This window comes from Glycine soja, chromosome 11 (genome assembly GCF_004193775.1).
Source record: "Glycine soja cultivar W05 chromosome 11, ASM419377v2, whole genome shotgun sequence".
NCBI lineage: Eukaryota > Viridiplantae > Streptophyta > Magnoliopsida > Fabales > Fabaceae > Glycine > Glycine soja.
In genome coordinates, this window is record NC_041012.1 from 3,176,784 (window position 1) to 3,195,150 (window position 18,367).

The 18,367-nt window shown below is 29.9% G+C and overlaps 2 protein-coding genes across 4 annotated transcripts; one reads left to right on the forward strand and one right to left on the reverse strand.

Annotated features, from left to right (window-relative positions):
• Positions 1-1,508: 1,508 nt before the first annotated feature.
• LOC114374178 (auxin-responsive protein SAUR78-like) lies at positions 1,509-5,417 on the forward strand. Of its 3 annotated transcripts, none has more exons than XM_028331788.1 (2): positions 1,509-1,982; positions 5,187-5,417. In XM_028331788.1, exon 1 carries the CDS (start codon positions 1,605-1,607, stop codon positions 1,968-1,970), a length of 366 nt encoding a protein of 121 aa, XP_028187589.1. In that variant the 5' UTR covers positions 1,509-1,604; the 3' UTR covers positions 1,971-1,982; positions 5,187-5,417. The 3 variants fall into 3 exon arrangements, with proteins under 3 accessions (XP_028187589.1, XP_028187590.1, XP_028187588.1); XM_028331789.1 differs by having other exon boundaries at positions 5,193-5,417; XM_028331787.1 differs by lacking the exon at positions 5,187-5,417 and adding an exon at positions 4,446-4,867.
• Positions 5,418-11,139: 5,722 nt separating this feature from the next.
• LOC114374879 (AT-hook motif nuclear-localized protein 23-like) lies at positions 11,140-12,572 on the reverse strand. The gene has a single exon (XM_028332595.1). It carries the CDS (start codon positions 12,224-12,226, stop codon positions 11,474-11,476), a length of 753 nt encoding a protein of 250 aa, XP_028188396.1. The 5' UTR covers positions 12,227-12,572; the 3' UTR covers positions 11,140-11,473.
• Between the last annotated feature and the right edge of the window lie 5,795 nt (positions 12,573-18,367).

Sequence of the window (18,367 nt, forward strand, 5' to 3'; positions counted from 1 at the left end):
GAAACACTCGTTGCTAAAGGGCATACTTTGATAAGTGGGTCTGCGTTTGGCAGATAAATATTAATGTGGCCAAAATCACGTTGGTTGGTAATCTTTTATATATATATATCGTTGGCTGGTTGGTAATTTACACTTAGGTATTGATTGATTATGGAATGGATATGGATTAGAAGTTAAATTGAGTCACAAGTGCACAACTTATGAACTGATAAGTGATAACGACAAGGAACCATGCACTAGATAAGTTTTTCAAAATATTTTTTTGATTAATTATTTTACATTTTTTAAAATTCATAAAATAGCATTTTTTTATAGTTTAAGAGATTTAAGACAACTTATTTAATTATTTTAGAATTTTCAATTTTTTTTAATAAAACTATAAAAGTACGTGTAAACGGGCCATTATTCCAATGTGAATGGCTTCAAACAAACATTGATTGATGTGAACTACCTATTGAGCTGGATAGAAGGATGCTCGCTAATACGCGGAATTGACAAATTTTATCACCGACAAACTAAATAGTAACTATACTCTAAAATTCGTTTACCTAATTTTTTAACAATAATTAAAATCACTTGAAATCTTCGTTTTCATCTAATTAGTAATAATTAAGGGGTGCGAATACAGTGCACATGGCTATGTGTTGTTTTTCTACAAATCCCGGGAGTGTAACTTCAAATCTACTCTAGTATGATAATAGTAATTTATATCCTTCCTTTAAAGATAGTAACAATATACATTACCATCAACTACCAAATTAGAACAATATTTAGTTCTTTTGAAACTACGAGGTCAACGACCCAAAAATAACCAATAATAATAACATTAGGACGAATAATTAGCCTACCATGAATAAATACGTAATTTGACAATTAATCGTTGTGATAAATGTGCTTGATAGTCACTTATGTTCAAGGATTATTATTATTATTGTGGTCATAAAACTATGATATATCCACAAGAGTTATTTATAATTCAACCTGGTAGTTTTATACATTTATTTTAAGCAATTCAGATGGTATATTAACGTTTACAAAAACCGTCCGCTAGCGATGCTTGGAACTTGCGTGTCCGAGTAGAGAGCCTAAGCCTAATCCAATGTCTTGTTGACCAAAGTCGGCAAACCAAACTTGGCCCACGCGCCATTTCTACCTCAAACGCGTGTATCCTCAATTAAAATAAATAATACAAAAAACTTAAAATGTGTTAAACGAATAATAATAAAGTTTATGTAAAAAGCTTATGATAGAATTATTTTAACAGCATGCGCTAAACAGTTTTTCACGCTTCCACGCGCATCCTCGCGAGCGTAGAGAACTGTCCTCTTGCAGTCGAAGGGATCCTTTCTCCAACGGCTACTTGCCATTTGCAGAACGCAAGTCATCACCCAAATATACATCCAAAGTAACCCTTTCTTTTTTCCTATGGTCACCTAAATAATTAAATAAAGAAAATCCATTTTCTGTTGCTCCCTTACACCAAAACTTTATTATATAATAAGCTATTATTATTATATATACTTACATTAACTCGTGGCAGGTTCAAGAGCCACAACCATAAATTCATCGATCTTGTTCTTCTTCCCTTGCCTTTTGTTGCATCCATGGATTGTTTGGTGATGCCAGTTTCATTGATCCGTCGTCGTTCCACGGGTTCACGGATGGGTTACATGGCACTTCCTAAGGAGGAGCCCGTAAAGGTGGTGGTGGGAAAAGAGAAGAGGGTGTTTCTGGTGGAGCCTTTCATATTGCAAGAGAACCCGTTTCAGATTTTGATGGATATCTCTATGAAGAAGGACCCAGCCGGGCACTTCACGTCGAATCATAGTCAGAGTGAGAGGAGAGTGATCTTTGTGGATGTGGATGACATTTTGTTCGAACACATGCTGTGGCTCATGCACAACGATGCTTCTTCTTTGTTCCAGCTCAATTTGAAGGAGATTATTGACTTCTACACTCACGATATCTAAATGTAATCACAGGTACTCTGGTTTATAAATTTCAGATACGGAAAGAACACTTACTAATATATATATATATATATATATATATATATATGTATATATATACTATTATTATACGCACACCATGGTTGATTTTACCAAATCTCATCCATTCAGTTTCATTTAATTTCTTATGCCTAGCTCACTTTTCCTACGAAGCAACCCGTGAACCTAATTATAATATGCCTCAGCCGAATTTATCTCTCAGATCTTATCTTAATTTAATGAGACTAATTTTAGAAAGTAAAGTTTGGTTGATTGAAAAATGTGAATGGAATATTCGTTTAAGTAATTATCTAAACTGCGCAAACTGGATTCGATGGTTAATTGTTCCACACACCACCATTTTATTTATCTTGATTTGGACTAATTTACCACTTCACATACACATCAAGAGGTTGGGGCTTAGCACAATAATAACCACGTTGTCAAAATCAAAGAGTTGATATCTCATTTCATCATTCAGGCTCTGGGTGTAGGTGTTATTAGCTTCTAATCTTTCTTTGTTAGCTGAAATGTGTTGTCTATCGACTCCCCGGACTTGCGACATGTTTAATTTAATGCCTAATTAATGTATTGCGATTCATTACTTAATTTCAATTTTAATAACTGACTTCCAACGGATGAGGATGCTGGAATAAATAAATACTCCTTCTCTTGTCAGTGTTATTATTTACATGTCATGGATGTTGTCAAATTGATGTTCAGCACTTATGTTGCTCCTCTAACGAGTAATGAAGAAGGATGTACTTTATCTGAATTTATGCATTACTATGACTGTGGGTGTTCATCACCTCATCGTCGACTTCTTTACGTTGAGAAAAACATCACGGTAGCTAAAATGTATCGAGAAAAACTACATCCTTCATTAACACTTTTTCTGCTAAATGAAGTTTCTACTTGAATCTTTCCAACAGCATCATAGTAACTAAAATTTCTTTCGCATCCAAAAGACACTTGAAAGGCATCTTAAATTGTAGGTCACCAGTCAATAATCAACTGCCCTCTACTTGCCTTGAAAAGGAACTTTTTTTATTATTTTGATCTTTTTCCCTACAAAGGCTACAATTATTTTTTGGACAACAATTAGATACACACTAACGAATTATGCCGATAATCGAGATAAAATTTTAATTTTAATTAGAGAACAGTTTTAAAAAAAATATTTAGGGAGACGTTTGTTTCATGTCATCTTTTTTCATTTCTAAAAATATGAGAGGAGAATAAATATTCTCATGTTAATTATAAGAAAGTATGTTCTCAAATATGTTTTATTCCCCCAAAAAAGTTATATTCTCAAGTTTTTATCTGAATCTATTCTCAAAAGGAAAGAAAGGTATGTCATATTCCTATCAAAATGAGATTTATAAGAATTATCTATTCCCACTTCATTCTACATTTCTTTTTCACTCACTTTTTTAATTGAATAAGTTTTAATTCTTTCTAAAATTATTAAATGTGAACCAAACATCTTTATGGAAATAACATTTTTTAGTTTAATACTTTTAAGAATAAAATTCTTCAAAATCCAAGATCATACCGTAAAATAGAGGTGTCCCAAAAAACTAGAGAATTTTCTCCTTTCTTTACAGGCCACAATTTAAAAGAGATAAAAGTAATATAGTTTCGGCTCTTGCTAAATACATTTCCTTGTTTGCTAAGTTAAACACCTTTTCTTCTCATTAAATTTGTTATTATCAATTATATCCTTTAAACCTTGTTTCTACACCCCATGATTATGTTTTTCATTTTGTCTCCACAAATAACCTCTCCACCGTGAACCTCCGCAAAATCTTATAACCACACACCATGAACCTCCACAAAATTGCCCTTACCTTGAAACCACCTATATCTTATTATCAGTCACCTTTACTCCCTTTTGCAAACTCCATAGTACGTACAAATAGATCCAAAACCCAAACAACAACAAATTAGATCCAAATTTTAAACTCCCAAAACAGAAAACACGACTTCATTGTTGTGATTTGCTTCAAAGAAGCAAAGTTAGAAGGTGTCGAGAGGAAGAAGAATGGTTGTCGGTGTCGCATTGTCCTCGACGAAAAACCCACATCACCAGAAATAAAAACCAGATCTAACTAAAACTTGAATCTGACAAAACAACTAATGACAACGACTTCCGGTCGTTTGGTTCGGCAAGTGATAGCCGTCGCGCACCCTCAAGCAAGATTTTCACGCGCTGGTTTCCATCGTTGACCTATGGCAAATGGCATCCACCGTTGACGATGTGCCCACACCCACCACGGACTGCCATTGAAAATGAGGAGAGAGAAATCATCTTCATATCTAGATCTGGGTTCATTTTGTGCAAATTTGGTTTCAATTTTTGCAGATTTGGTTTAGTTTTGTGCATATTTGATTTCATTTAGTGCAGATTTGGTGTCCTTTTTTGCAGATCTGATTTTATTTCTTTTTCATTAATAGTGATTCTTTACCATCTTGAGAACAAAAGGGTTCAAACAATAGGAGACCCCCCTTCAATCTCTAGCGGGCAATGATTGACCCCAATTTTGAGGTTGAACGAAGCCAATTTCATCGCGTCAGAATCGATGTCAGCGATGGAATAGAGGTCGACATGGCTTTCGATGGTGGTAGGCAGTTTGAAGGGAAGACGAGAAAGACAAAATCATGGGATGGGTAGAAACATGGTTAAAAGGGTATAATTGATAGTAAAAAAATTAATGAGAAGAAATGGGTCAACTTAGCAAACCCTCGGTGGTGTATTTAGCAAGATCCGAAACTGTTACTTTTATATCTGGGGCTTACTTCTGTAATGTTGAACCACCCAAGGGAATTGCTATTTCCACTTCCCTTGTTACTAAGACACTTTATAAGTTTTCCTTACTGACCATATCCAAATATCCAAAGAAAATTAAAAACAATTTTAGTGATTTTAAATAAAATCAAAAGAGAGATTCATGCAAAGATGAATAGGAGTGCATTTTATAGGGTATTTTTGTAGAAAGGAAATTAAATGGGAGTGTAATAGAAAAAATATAGAAAGTGTAAATAGCAGTTCCCTATAGGCCGATTTCATGACAGTTAGTTTCTTATGAATATGATTCACAGCATATTTCATATTCGGCAATTGCTTTCTGCACTTCCATAATTACTTTCTTCATCTTTTTAACCTTCCAGAAAGCTTAATTTACATTCTGGATTAAGGTGCAGGGTGCAATTGGGAGTGCAGAAGTAATTGCCTTAATATTTTCCGTATGAAATAAAAAGGAACTTCATAAAGGGTCCAAGAAAATGTGGAGCTGAGGTTGTTGGCCCAATACTGTACTTGCAGATTTGGGTGACGCTCTGCAGCTGCTTTTTCATGTCCTCCCATCATGTCTCTGCCCCCACAAAATTTAATAACAAAGAAAAAACAAGAAAATAATATTTGAGTAATAATAGCACCATATTGCAATTTTTTTTATTGACTAAAAATTCGTTTACCTTAATTCCAATATTTTCTTCTTTTTTAATGGAGCTTATAATTAAACTCCACCAGCTGAAGAAAATGGCAGTTTATAGTATTCTTCGGGAGTGGCCCCTTCCACTCGAGTGTGCGAACGAAAATCAAAATCTAAGCAAGTTAAGCAATGAACTGCCTCCAGAGATTGGATAATTTTGAGTGAACAGAAAGAGGAGGGAAAATGAAAAGAAAAGAAAAAGTTCAAGCAAGCACAAAATCAGCTTTGACGGAAACTTGGTTATTTATTACATCCTTTATTCTTCTAAAAATATATTTATTCTTCTATCAGTTCTATATATATCACTTTTAATTATATTTTTAATAAATTATACATTTTTTTTACACAAACATTAAAAAAATGTATATCAATTTTATTTAAAATATGTCCTTAGTAAATGTATCTGCTTTAAGTTGTAATTTAAAAAATTAAGATACAATGTAATATTGTGCATAATCAGTATCGTCTTCGGATAATTTGTTAATATGGTTCTACAACTACAATTTCTATCACCGTATCACTATCTTAATCGAACATCAGATAAATATAAAATTGATTAGATAATTTTAAAAAAATATCACGAATTTGATCATTTCTACTAACAATTAATATTTATTGTTAAAAAAAATCTTAACCAAACATCACTAAAGTATAAATATTATAAAAATAAGTATTATATGTCCTAACAAATCTTTTTATATACACATCACTAATTAAAAATTAAACACACTATTAACCATACTTAAAAGAATTAACTATCTGCCAATAAACTAGGTCCAAATTTAAAGCATGAAATCTTAAGTCCTCACAAACTACTATTTTTAACAATTCACACAGATAAAAGATCCTAACATCAAGAATCACACGATTTTTTTTTTCTTAAAATAATTTCATTTATTTACTGATCTTCCTAAAACTATGGATTGCTATATTATTATTTCATATATACTTATGATTACTTCCAACCATATTTTTTGTGGATATTATAAACAATGTAATCAACTTATTCTGTGGCACCTTTTGGAGTTACGACAACATCATTACTAGAATGTTATAACATAACATCATAAAGTTTTCATGTTCATATGTTGCTACATATATAGAAATAAACATAAATGTTCATCATGACTTAAATTTAATATTACTCTCATGCCATTTTTTATTTGATGCTCGATTAATAAACTCATAGTTACTTCTTTATAACACTTTGACATCATTATTATTTTGGCCTCATCCATCAAGGCCGCTAATCCGATATACGACAAAACCATATTTATATAAACAATCCTCGAAACGTGGTCATGTTTAATCACTATATAATACATGTAATTAAATACAAACAAAATACTATTATTTAACTGTTTAAGAAATATAAAATTCAACTGCTCTATATGGTATTATTATATGGAAATGCATAAAAGAAGTTGACAGCTTAGAAACAAATGGGTGTAAGCATTAGGATGAAATATTATATTGCACAGACGACTTAGTCAATCTGATTCCTTTATTTAAACCTTATTAATTAACTATTTTTCTTACCTAATTATTAACCACACTTGCGCCAATTTGTTTATGTTAATTGGCAGACACTGGAATCTTTCTTCCCAACTACCCTTCAGGTGTCGTATACCTCTTCTATAATATTATATATTATCGGGTTCGTCGTTAACCTTTATCATAATACATTACTAATTATGATTAAGATTTTCATAAAACTGGAATATGTTCCCTCGAGATAAAGCCATTAGTTTTTGTGGGATATATTATTTCCGGATACTTAAGAGATTTAATAACTTTCTCATTTCATTCGTTTAAAAGAAGAAGAAAAAATTGCAAATCGGAAGTTCTGAACGGCCGCCACTGGATAACGAAAAAAATATTGAAATATTCATCAAATGTAATTTATCTCCCTTATCAATTTCTGTGTCAATCAATATAAGTGCGGTATTTATTTCATCAATGCGACTTAAAAACCAGTTGCTAAGAGGCGGCTGAATTTTGCTATAGTCTATGACAGACTTTGAAAAATCCTAGTTTGACCTACAAGAAATCACAGACTTTGAAAAATAAGGAAGTTTGACCTACATGCAAGAAATCCGGATCAAGCTACCTTAAAGAAGGAGATGCAAAATCTTCTTTCACACTTGCTTAAAGTCAAGAATATTATGCAAAAATGAAATGTCTGCATTGCAAATTAGGGATTTTTTGGGTGGAGAGATGTTAAATACGAAATAGTAATAAAATATTAATTCTGATCTATTTTCAGAACCTAATTAGAAGAGGCCTGAACTTGATGGTGTTGAATTCTGCAGTAAGAAATTAAAACTTAACTATTCCCCCTTCAGCCTCGACAAAATTGAAGCAGCTATTATGAATTATCGCGGCTATATATATATATATAAGTTCGGATCTGAGCAGGTTTATTTTAATTTTGAGAAAAAAATGGAATTAACAAATTAAAAGCTTTTAGCAAGTTTAAGGAATGCTACAAATTTAACGAAATTGTAAGAAAATTTACAACCTATTCCAAAATCGGTTGTTTAACTTATCTCAAGTAAAAATAGAGTTAATTAAACAATCTCATCACACTTGATTGATGCAATTAATTCCGACAACAATCACCTTCAAGCAACCCTATACTTTTTAGCTTGTACTGATTTCAAAGGAGACTTTCCTCTAATTGGAAAATAAATCATGGAATGAGCACCTTTAGTTGGTCCTCATCATTATACAACTTGTATATATGGTCTCTAGGTGTATTTATAGACTACAACAGTTACAAACGGTTACTGATGAACAAGTTATCCATATATCATACACACACAACTGTAGGAGTAAATTGGTGAAGATGCTGAAAGTACGTAGGATAGCTAATGAGCCAATATCCTTACTGTATTTTAGAGCATCTCCTGTTCCAAAAAAACCCCGACGACACTTCTCTCGATTCTCTCTCAGTACAGTAAGTAGAAACGCAATAGGGTCAAGAAAATATTGCTTCTATATATAAGCTACAATAGTAACACACAAAATTTTCTTGTTAGCAACCTGCGACAAATTAAGAATCTCGTGTCATATATAGCCAAAAATTCCCAGAAGTATACAATTAAAGAAGGGAATGCCATGAAATTTGTAGTAAAATGCACGATGCCTTTCCAAGAGGATATATAAGTTTACACCTAAGATTTTTTCATTAATTTTAAGAATTAAATCAATATTTACATTCTAATTAAGTTTCCATCAATAAATATATATAGAGAGAGATTTGTTAACCTACAGGCTCATTTGTTTTTTTAGAAAAGTAATTTAGAGTTAAACTTTTTAGATGTATTTTTGAAAGACTAAAATTAAAATTTACTAATGTACGTATTCCTTAATTTTGAAACATAAATTAAATTAACGATCATGAATGCATTCCTATATGGAAATCTATCCATAGCTTTGTAATGGAGTCAGTAACTGTTATTACTGCTACTGATAGGGTACTTTCTTTTTTTGGATGGGTTTGAACTATGGTTTTGTAAACCTGCAAACATATGGTTCTTTTGATGGCACTGCTTGTGGCATCTATCACATGTTCTTTAACAATTTATAAATATAACTGATTTGCTGTTCAAAAAAAGATTATAGGTTATCACTCTCTCTCACTCAACCGCATTTTTAATATTATACTAAAGGTAATACAGAAGGTAAAGGTATAGTTCTCTAGCTATCCCCAGATTGGTTGCTAGGGTAATATATTAGAATTTAGAAGCAATGAAGCATATACTCGAAGCGAAGTGCTTGGTGGAATCATATGCAATCGTGGGAGGACAACGAAGCGCCGTTACAACTGAATTGTTTGAAGAAAGCGTGGTAGGGCTTCACTTCGTGAGCGCAAAGCCAGCACTTTTTCAATCGGAAACGCAAGCCAATATATATAATGAATATTTATATGCTTCTTTAAATAAATTATTTATCTAAAATTTGTGAGTCATTGTCACATAAATTTATAAATTTTAAACAAAAATTTAATTAAATATAAAAGTTACTAAAATAAATATTTAACTTAAGACACATTTAATTTTGTAATTAAAAAATAATTATAAGAATGAATTAAATAATAATTATTTATATAAACAACTCACATAAAATAACACAAATTATTTATTCTAATGATAAAAAATTGTTAAACAAATCATTTAATTTTAAGCAAGAAAGCATCTACATTAGAGATGCAGTAAGTGGAAGTGGAGAATAATTAAAGCTAGTGATTATGTTGGCATAAAACATCTTTGCAATATTTAAGTTGTGGGCGCCGGAAACCTAGCTACCTTATCCAACCATAGATAAATATTATAATTTTATTAAGTCGGAGTACTTCTAATTAACCCCTTCAAGCTACTAAAAAACAAGGTCAGAAATTGTAAGATCAGAGCGATTCAGGCCGGGAAAGAGGGCTTATAATGCAATCAATATCCCACAATTTATAATCATCTTGAGTCTTGACAACTAGCATGCGTATGCTCTTCAACATGTGGAGGGCAATATGATGTTATAATTACTATCCCTCAAGCACGGTTTACTTGAAACGCTTCTCCATTGCCCTCCTAAAAGTTTGAAGATTGGTGTTGTTTGGAGTGTGATTTCATCAACCATCACCATAAGATCCATGATCCAAGTTTTAGGTTAGGGTAAATGCCAGCAGAACTGGCGCTTCTCCTATTTATCACTTACTCTAATATGTTTCATTGTTTAATCTGGCTATATATGAATTGATGATAAGAAAAATTGAAGGTTCAACAATACATTATAGAAAAGAAAGGAAAATGAATCAATCTTCTTGTGCAGATATTAAAATCAATTTAATATATCTTACCTTTTTCTGAAGCTTATTCATCATCTCTAGCTAACTTCTCTTTATAATATCTATATACTTATAGAACTCCACATTATTGCCTTAAACAAAAATTAACATCAAGGCTTTACAATTGAAATTAAGTTCTCATAATTAAGTTACTAGTCAAATTCAATTAAGTTAAATCGTATTAAAATTTGATAACATTGAAGGAAACCCATTTTGACTTCCATAGCTAAAAAAAGATAACTAAGACAATATGATGCATGCATATAATAATGATAGAGCTAGCTACGATAAATTAGCATACACTATAATCAAGTTGAGTTGATCAAAACTTGTTAAAGACTGGTAGATACAGAGGAAGACTTTTGAAGACTAGCTAATTTCGCCCGAAGCAAATAATAGAGAAGTAGTCATGCGTAAAGATTCCTTCAAGCAAAACTGTTTTAGTTCATGTAAATGCATGATCTGTTTAGCAGAAGTGGCTAGAAATTCTTCTAGACTGGAAAGGAAGAAAACCCTTTCCTCTTATATATAGCAAGCCAGTTACCTCAATATCCACCGTTAATTAATCAATAAATTCTATGCCGAAAATGGCCCACCCTTATTTTCTTTAAAAATCCCTAGCAACACTTGGGCATTTTTATATATATACAAAATACAAATTAACATATTTAATTATCTTTTGATATAATTTGTTACTCGTTAAACCGACAACTTATGTTGAGGAGATGGTATTGAAATTTTTAAATATAAGCCAACTAGCAAGTTGATGATCATATGAAATATAGCAGAATGGCTGGTTAACTAGCGAGCGAGATGAACTGAAAGTTATTGCTTCATGTTGAACATATATATTTGTGGTTCGTAACATGAGGCTAGTGCAAGTGAGCTGAATCGCTCAAATATCTAATACGAAAAAGGAAACAACAAATTAAGATACTAAAAGTCATTTGATATACATAGCTCCATAATAAAGAAAAATCTCAAAATAAAAACTAAAGTAATTAAAATAGAACAAGTAAAACAACGACATCCTTCTTAACATGAAAAGAAAAAGATTGAAGAAGCAGATCATTTATATTTATGTAAACTCCATGAATTGGCTGATCTCATTTGAAGAAATTAAGCATTGAAAGACCTAGTTCCGTGGATCAAAATGGTGAACGTGTAGTTGAGTTTCCCGCCCAGGCATCCACAGGCAACTGAACATTCATTGGCAAATTGAAGAAAGGAAGTCCCGAAGAAGGATCAGGAAAGGGGTTACTATTATTACCAGCAACACCAGATATCTCAACCTGTTCTTCTTCTTCCTCCAACGGTAACCTTTCATAGGCCACGTTCGTGAACGACGCCGCCATCACAATCACCGGTCCCGCAGCGATCAACTCTCCGACCACACTCCCACCCACCACCTGCCCCTGTCCTCCGGCGAGGTATATGCTGAGACTCGTCGCCCCCGGCGGCGCCGGCGGAGGAAGGAACGATCCCGTCAGGGACAGTATCTCGAACCTGCCGTGAAGCGTGACCACCGCCCCCGCCGACGCCGGCTGCCGGAGGCTCACATTCGTAACCGTTCCGCTGCCGCTGAGAATACAGATCCCGCGCTGGCGGCGGCGTGCGTAGCTGGCTACGCTTTCGAAGACGTCGCAGCCGTTGGCGACTTCGAGGATGTGGGCGCGGAGCGTGTTGGCGCTCTCCCGCGTTATGATGACCGGCGGCTTCGGCTTGTTCTTGGACCCCGCCGGACGCCCCCGCGGGCGCCGCCCCACCACATCGCCCTGGTGATGTGGCCCATCTTCTGCTGATTGTTTGGCGTCTTCTCCGGAATCGTGTTGTTGGTTGAAGTCTGGTCTGTGGAGACTTTGGACGAAGGGTGAAGCCGTGCTTAAATCCAAACCAGCCATAGACACATCAAAGGAAGAGAGAGGTACTGTTCAATTTTTATTCAAAGAAAAAAAAACGAATATATACTAGTTTATTTTTTGGGTGTTGATATAGCTGGATATTAATAAATAGGAAGGAGTTCTCTTTTGTTTATGGTTATTTTAAGGGAAGTGTGGTATGCGTCTGTATATAAATATAACATATATGGATGGAGGGAGAGAAAGCTTGTGTTGTGTTGAATCGATAAAGAGGAGGAGCGGCGGTGGATGGAGTGCAGGGAAAGAAAAGGAAGCAGAAGGAGAAAGAGAGAAGAGAGAGGGAAGGAGACAAAGTTTAATAATTGGGTGAGAATATCAATCTTTAATGCACTTTCTTATTCCAAAAATAATAGGTTGCAAGTTATCGTCACTTCTATTCCCGGAGCGTGCCTACTACGCGATCCTTAATTACTACAAATATTATTCAACTCATAGATTTCTATAAGATAGACATCAATTACCCAACTAAATATTAAGGATATAAACTCTCCTTATTACTTATATTTCATGGATAAAAAAGTATCTATTATCCAACTTAATTTTTATCTTTTTCACAGTATTTTAAAATATATATATAGAATATATTCATTTTTATTTAATACTTTTTTTTATAAAGTATTAAAAGAAGAGTATAAAATGACTCTGGTTAATAATACTAACTGTGATCATGTTATTTGTTCAGATACTATTAATAAAAAGTGCTGTAGATTTGACTTTCAGTACAATGTGAGGAACGTTTCAAATATATAATAAAATATGCTGTATTATATAAATAAATTTATTTTTAATATAATATATTATTAATTTATCATATTATCAGTGTTATTATAATTTTTACATTTGATTATTTTTTTACTATATAAAATTTAAAATGATAAAAATAATTGAATGACTAATTAGAAATATGTCAATTTTTTAATGTCGTACAAATTACCATTTTTCCAAAAATCTTATTAAACATATTTTTCTACTTTAATATAAAATAAAATAATATTTTGCCTCACTGATTAAAATTTTTTTCAATATTTTTATTATTGAATGAAGTAATTTCTGTGTTAACTTTAATCTTAACTCATTCGTTAATAATAATGGATCCAAGATAAGATTTCACTTAGTAATATAAAAAAAGTAACTGTATTGAACTCATTTATGTTACCGACTAGATAATCTACTATCCTCCACCAAAAAAGAAAAGATAATCTACTATCAACGTCTACTTATTTTTCTTTTACATACACACAGAAGAATGTCATAACCTTTTGATAATTACAACATTTTGCAAAAAAAAAATAATAAAAATTTAAATATACAACATTTTTTAAAAAATTTATAATACAAGAATTATATAATATATACTTTAAAAGATTTTATATGCATATATTAAAAGGATAGAACTTTTCTGCTTGAGAAGTGCCACCACTTAAATTAAATTGATGTATACTCAACTACGTACTACAACGCCTACAATCGCTAAGCCTTCTTAATTCTTTTGTTGACAATTCACTACAGAAAGTTCATTTAGCAAACTCATAAATATATTTGCCTTTTTTCCCATATGACAGTATAGCATGATTATAATAACAAAACGTCAAACCTTGCAACAATAATATACGGATACTGATGATAGCTAAAAAATGGTTGCGAATTAATTCGGAAAATAGAGACATATATCATATCACAGAGCATGCCATATTAGTATTATTCACTTGCAATACAAATAGAATAAACAAATTAATTCATCTTGTCAAACAGAAAAATGTATTAATATTATATTAAAAACTAAAATAACACTATTTTTTTCTTTTAACAAGATACTTACTATAAGACAAAATGAGTAATTATTTAATAACAACTTATGAGTATACATTATTTTCTAAAGTATACGTCAATTCATTTTAGACAACTCATGATTTTTTTAATGTATAGGAATTAAACACATGTTTTATAAATTTACGAGAATTCATACACATTACTTTTTTTTTAATTGGTCATACACACTACTTAATTAATTGAAGTAAGATAGATTTAACTTATATATAAATTTAACCTCATAAAATTAAAAGTAAAGCAAGATAAATATTTGTTTGTAAAGATAAATTAAGACTTCTTTATTTTGAATATATATATATATATATATATATATATATAATTTTAATTATTTTATTGTAATTATAAAAAAATATTTTTATTTTCAATATTTTTATAAAAATATTTTTTCATTATTTACTTTAAAAATATTTAAAATTAGAAAATAAAAAAATAATGTGATGTTTTATTAATTGAAAGTGAAAACTAAAACTAAAAATAATATGGTATTTTTTATAATTGAAAATGCAAACTTAAAAAAATAGAGATAAATTTCTAAACCAAGCTAACTCTAAGATTGTAAGTCTACTTGGTGGCATATCAAGTGCTTTTGAAAAAATAAAACATTTTCCTATAATTGAATCAAATTAAGATCAAATCGAATTTGATTTCTTTTATCCTTTGTTTTCTGCTTATATCGAATGTAAATTGTTGAGTGTTAAAATCAGTAAGCATCACAATTCTCGAACTTAAATTAGATAAATTATTAAAAAATAGCAAACTATTGTCATAAAAAAAAGTATTGGATGAATATAATGTGTGGATGGGGTTAGCCGATGTGATATAGAAGCTAGACACTTTTTATTGAATTTGGGGATCTTGTAATTGGGAGCTTGGCATTAATTAACCATATATGGTTTATTTATGTAATTTAAGTTGACCATATTAGATTTGAGTTGATTAACTTGGAAACTTGAAGCGCAGCCAGTAAAGTTACTACCTCCACCATAAAATTCTAATTTAGTTGTTATTATAATCACAATTATTAATCCGAGGCAAAAAATAATAATAATTACAATTATTAATAATTAAAAATAAGCGAGAGGGTGGCCTTATGCAAGTGGGAGTGCTGTGGTTGTTGTCTCACGCCCCCAACCAATTCTTCATCTTTTATCGATGTTATGGCCTTATAGGTGTCTTAAAACACATACATACACACATACATGTGAAATTTGCTAATATATACTCATTTATTTCTTATAAGTATTATGTACTTTAAAAAAATTACTACGTAGTTTGCTACTTTGGTAACATATTCTTTTAAAAAACAAGTGTACATTGGCAAAATTAACAAATATGTGTAGAATTTGTTAATTTACATCTACTTCTTTTTTAGGAATAAAAAAACACTTTTTTTTAATTTAAAAAATAAAAATGAATCTATCACAAATTAAAGAAATTAAAAATATATTTAAGTCATATTTTAACATATAGTGTGTTTTTTAAAATATAAGTAAATATTATTATAAAATTACACATTTAAATATTCAATTTTTAAAAAAATTTACTCATGTTTTAACAATTATTTAATATTTCATCATCAATCTACTTTATTTTAATATGCAATATATGTTTCAAAATATAAGTAAATTTTTACTATAAAATTACATACCTACAAATACACACACATTATTTATTAAATTTATTTGTAGTTAAATTGTATTGCTTTAATTTTTAGTTTTTGGATCTATTAAAATTATGTACATTAAATCCTGATGATATACCAAAAATATACTGCTTTATTAAATACAGTAAATCAGTAATAATCTAATAAAATAAACAAACGGCTTAGGGCCTGAAGTATACGCCACCTGAAAGAAAAGGTTGTCTGAGCCCTTCCTGAGAATCAATTATCCAGCTTCAATTCTCCTCTGATTGTTGCCAAAAGTTGAATCTGACTTACAGATTTCCATTTCTTGAAACGACAATTTACCAACGAAGAAATTAAGTATCAACCAATCAACACATACATCTATTGGAGTCGTTCAAACTGTTCTTGGACATTTTCCCTTATTTTTACGTGATTACACTGCAAATATACTGGGGACACAATTTACTTTTATAAAAGAAATGGTAACTGAAAAGAAAATTTTACTTTTATAAAAGAAACAGCTTGCTTCCTGAAAACTTACAATATATATAGGAATGTGACTGAAACCATTGGAAGGTAGAATCTGACATATATTACTTAAGGAATGTTTAATAGAGTTTTTATGTATTATGTAAACTATTAAAATTTGATAAAATAATTAACTAATAGTTTTCTAATTATATTACTAATAATTTGAATACAATAGCTTTTATAAACAAATATATAATTTATACTATCATATAATAAAGGCTTATAAATGAACACTTGATTAATTAAATTGGCTGTCCAAAAAACAAATTATGTCGTTTAGCGAAGCATATCCTTATTACATATAATCGCTGGACGTTGGACTGTACGTCTAAGTGTAATCATACTTTTATCTTCACAAGATGTAACTAATAATTATGGCCTAAGGGATCATCCGAAAACACATGCGTGCATTTTCTTAGTTCACTAAATCTAACATTATTTTTGTTTAATAGTTTTTTTTTATGATGGAGGTGAAATTCAAGAGAAAAAACTCTAAAAAATTTATACTTTTTAAAAAATATTATTTTTTAATATCATTTGACATAAAAGAAAAACCTTATTTGTTTTTTTGTGTGTAGTAAAATTCAAAAACTTAAATTGAATTCTATCACTACAGAAAAAATAAAAATTCTTATATTTTATGTGATATTATGAGACTCATGAAAATTAATCAAATCAGTTCTTCCATTAGTTAAGAGAGACAGAAATTAAAGGTTTACTTAATTCATTCATTAAATTTAAATTTCAAAACAAAAATTCGATATTATCTCTTTTCTGTAGTTTTGGATGTTTAGGATAAATGTATGTAGATAAAGAAATATTAAATAAAAATAAATATTATTCTATTTAGACAAAAAAAAATTTAATATTTTATTTTTGATGTCTTCACTACTAGTAGACAAGATATTAAGTAAAGATATATTTAAAAAAAATATTAACTAGACTTTAAAATTCTAAAATATTAATTGTTTTAAAATACATAAAAATGCTAAAACATCTAAAATATGATATTAAGGTAATCAATTAATCATGTCTCCCTTATTAAAAAAATCAAATAAAATGAGTTGTTTGCTGGTGCAGACTTGTTTTAATCTAATGTTAAATATTCAAAGAAAATTTTATCGTTCAAGCAGATCTATTGAAAGAGGATTGTCAGATTATTTCTACCAAAAAATACATTTGTGCCCGTGAAGAAAAAATTAAGGGGAGTATTGGATTATGATTTTAAAATATTATTTTGACATAAAAAAATTCTTAGATTTTTTTTTTTAAAAAAATGTAATGATTTTAAAGATTTTTTTAAAAGACTTTTACAATTAAATTAACATTTTGTAATTTTTGAATTCTAATAAATTTATAAAATATGAATTCATTGATTTGAAAGGATATTTTAGATTTTTAAGATTTTAAATGATTCTTTATTTTTTTTTAATTTAAAATTATTGATAAAAATTCATGAAATTTTCTTACCTAATACTTTAAATAAAATTTATCATATACAAAAAACTTTAAAATTATTATATAACAAATCAATTTTCAATTTTCTCTAACATATTTACAAGTATAATAGATTTATTCTCCTTTATTCATCAATCATATCAATTGTATATAAATTATATGTGACAGTAGTGTGAATACTTATAATGATTCTCATAATAAGATCTCACTAAACATAAAATATGTCTAACAATTATTTCAAACATCCTTTATAGATGTACCAAAAAAACTCATGTAAAAAAACTATTTATATATTTATGTACTTATACATGAATCAATTTCTTATGTTTATTAAAATAAATATATAATTAAGATGTCCCAAATTCAACAAATTACAAAGATCTCTTATATCATTTTAGGACATATATGTTTTTTATGAGTCGAAAGAGAAAAAAATTATAAATATTTATCGCTTTCAACAAAGAAACAAGAAATTATGTATGATGGAGAAAGAAAAACATTTCAATTGACATGAAAAGAAAAAAAATCTCATAAAATTTTAAAATTTTGATGAAATAGTATTATTTAATGTGTATTTTCTACTAAATTTTTTTATAAAATTTATCTTTAAAAAATTATTAAAATTTATAAATTTTAAATACTAAAATATCTTTTTTAAGTTATAAAAAATCTTAATT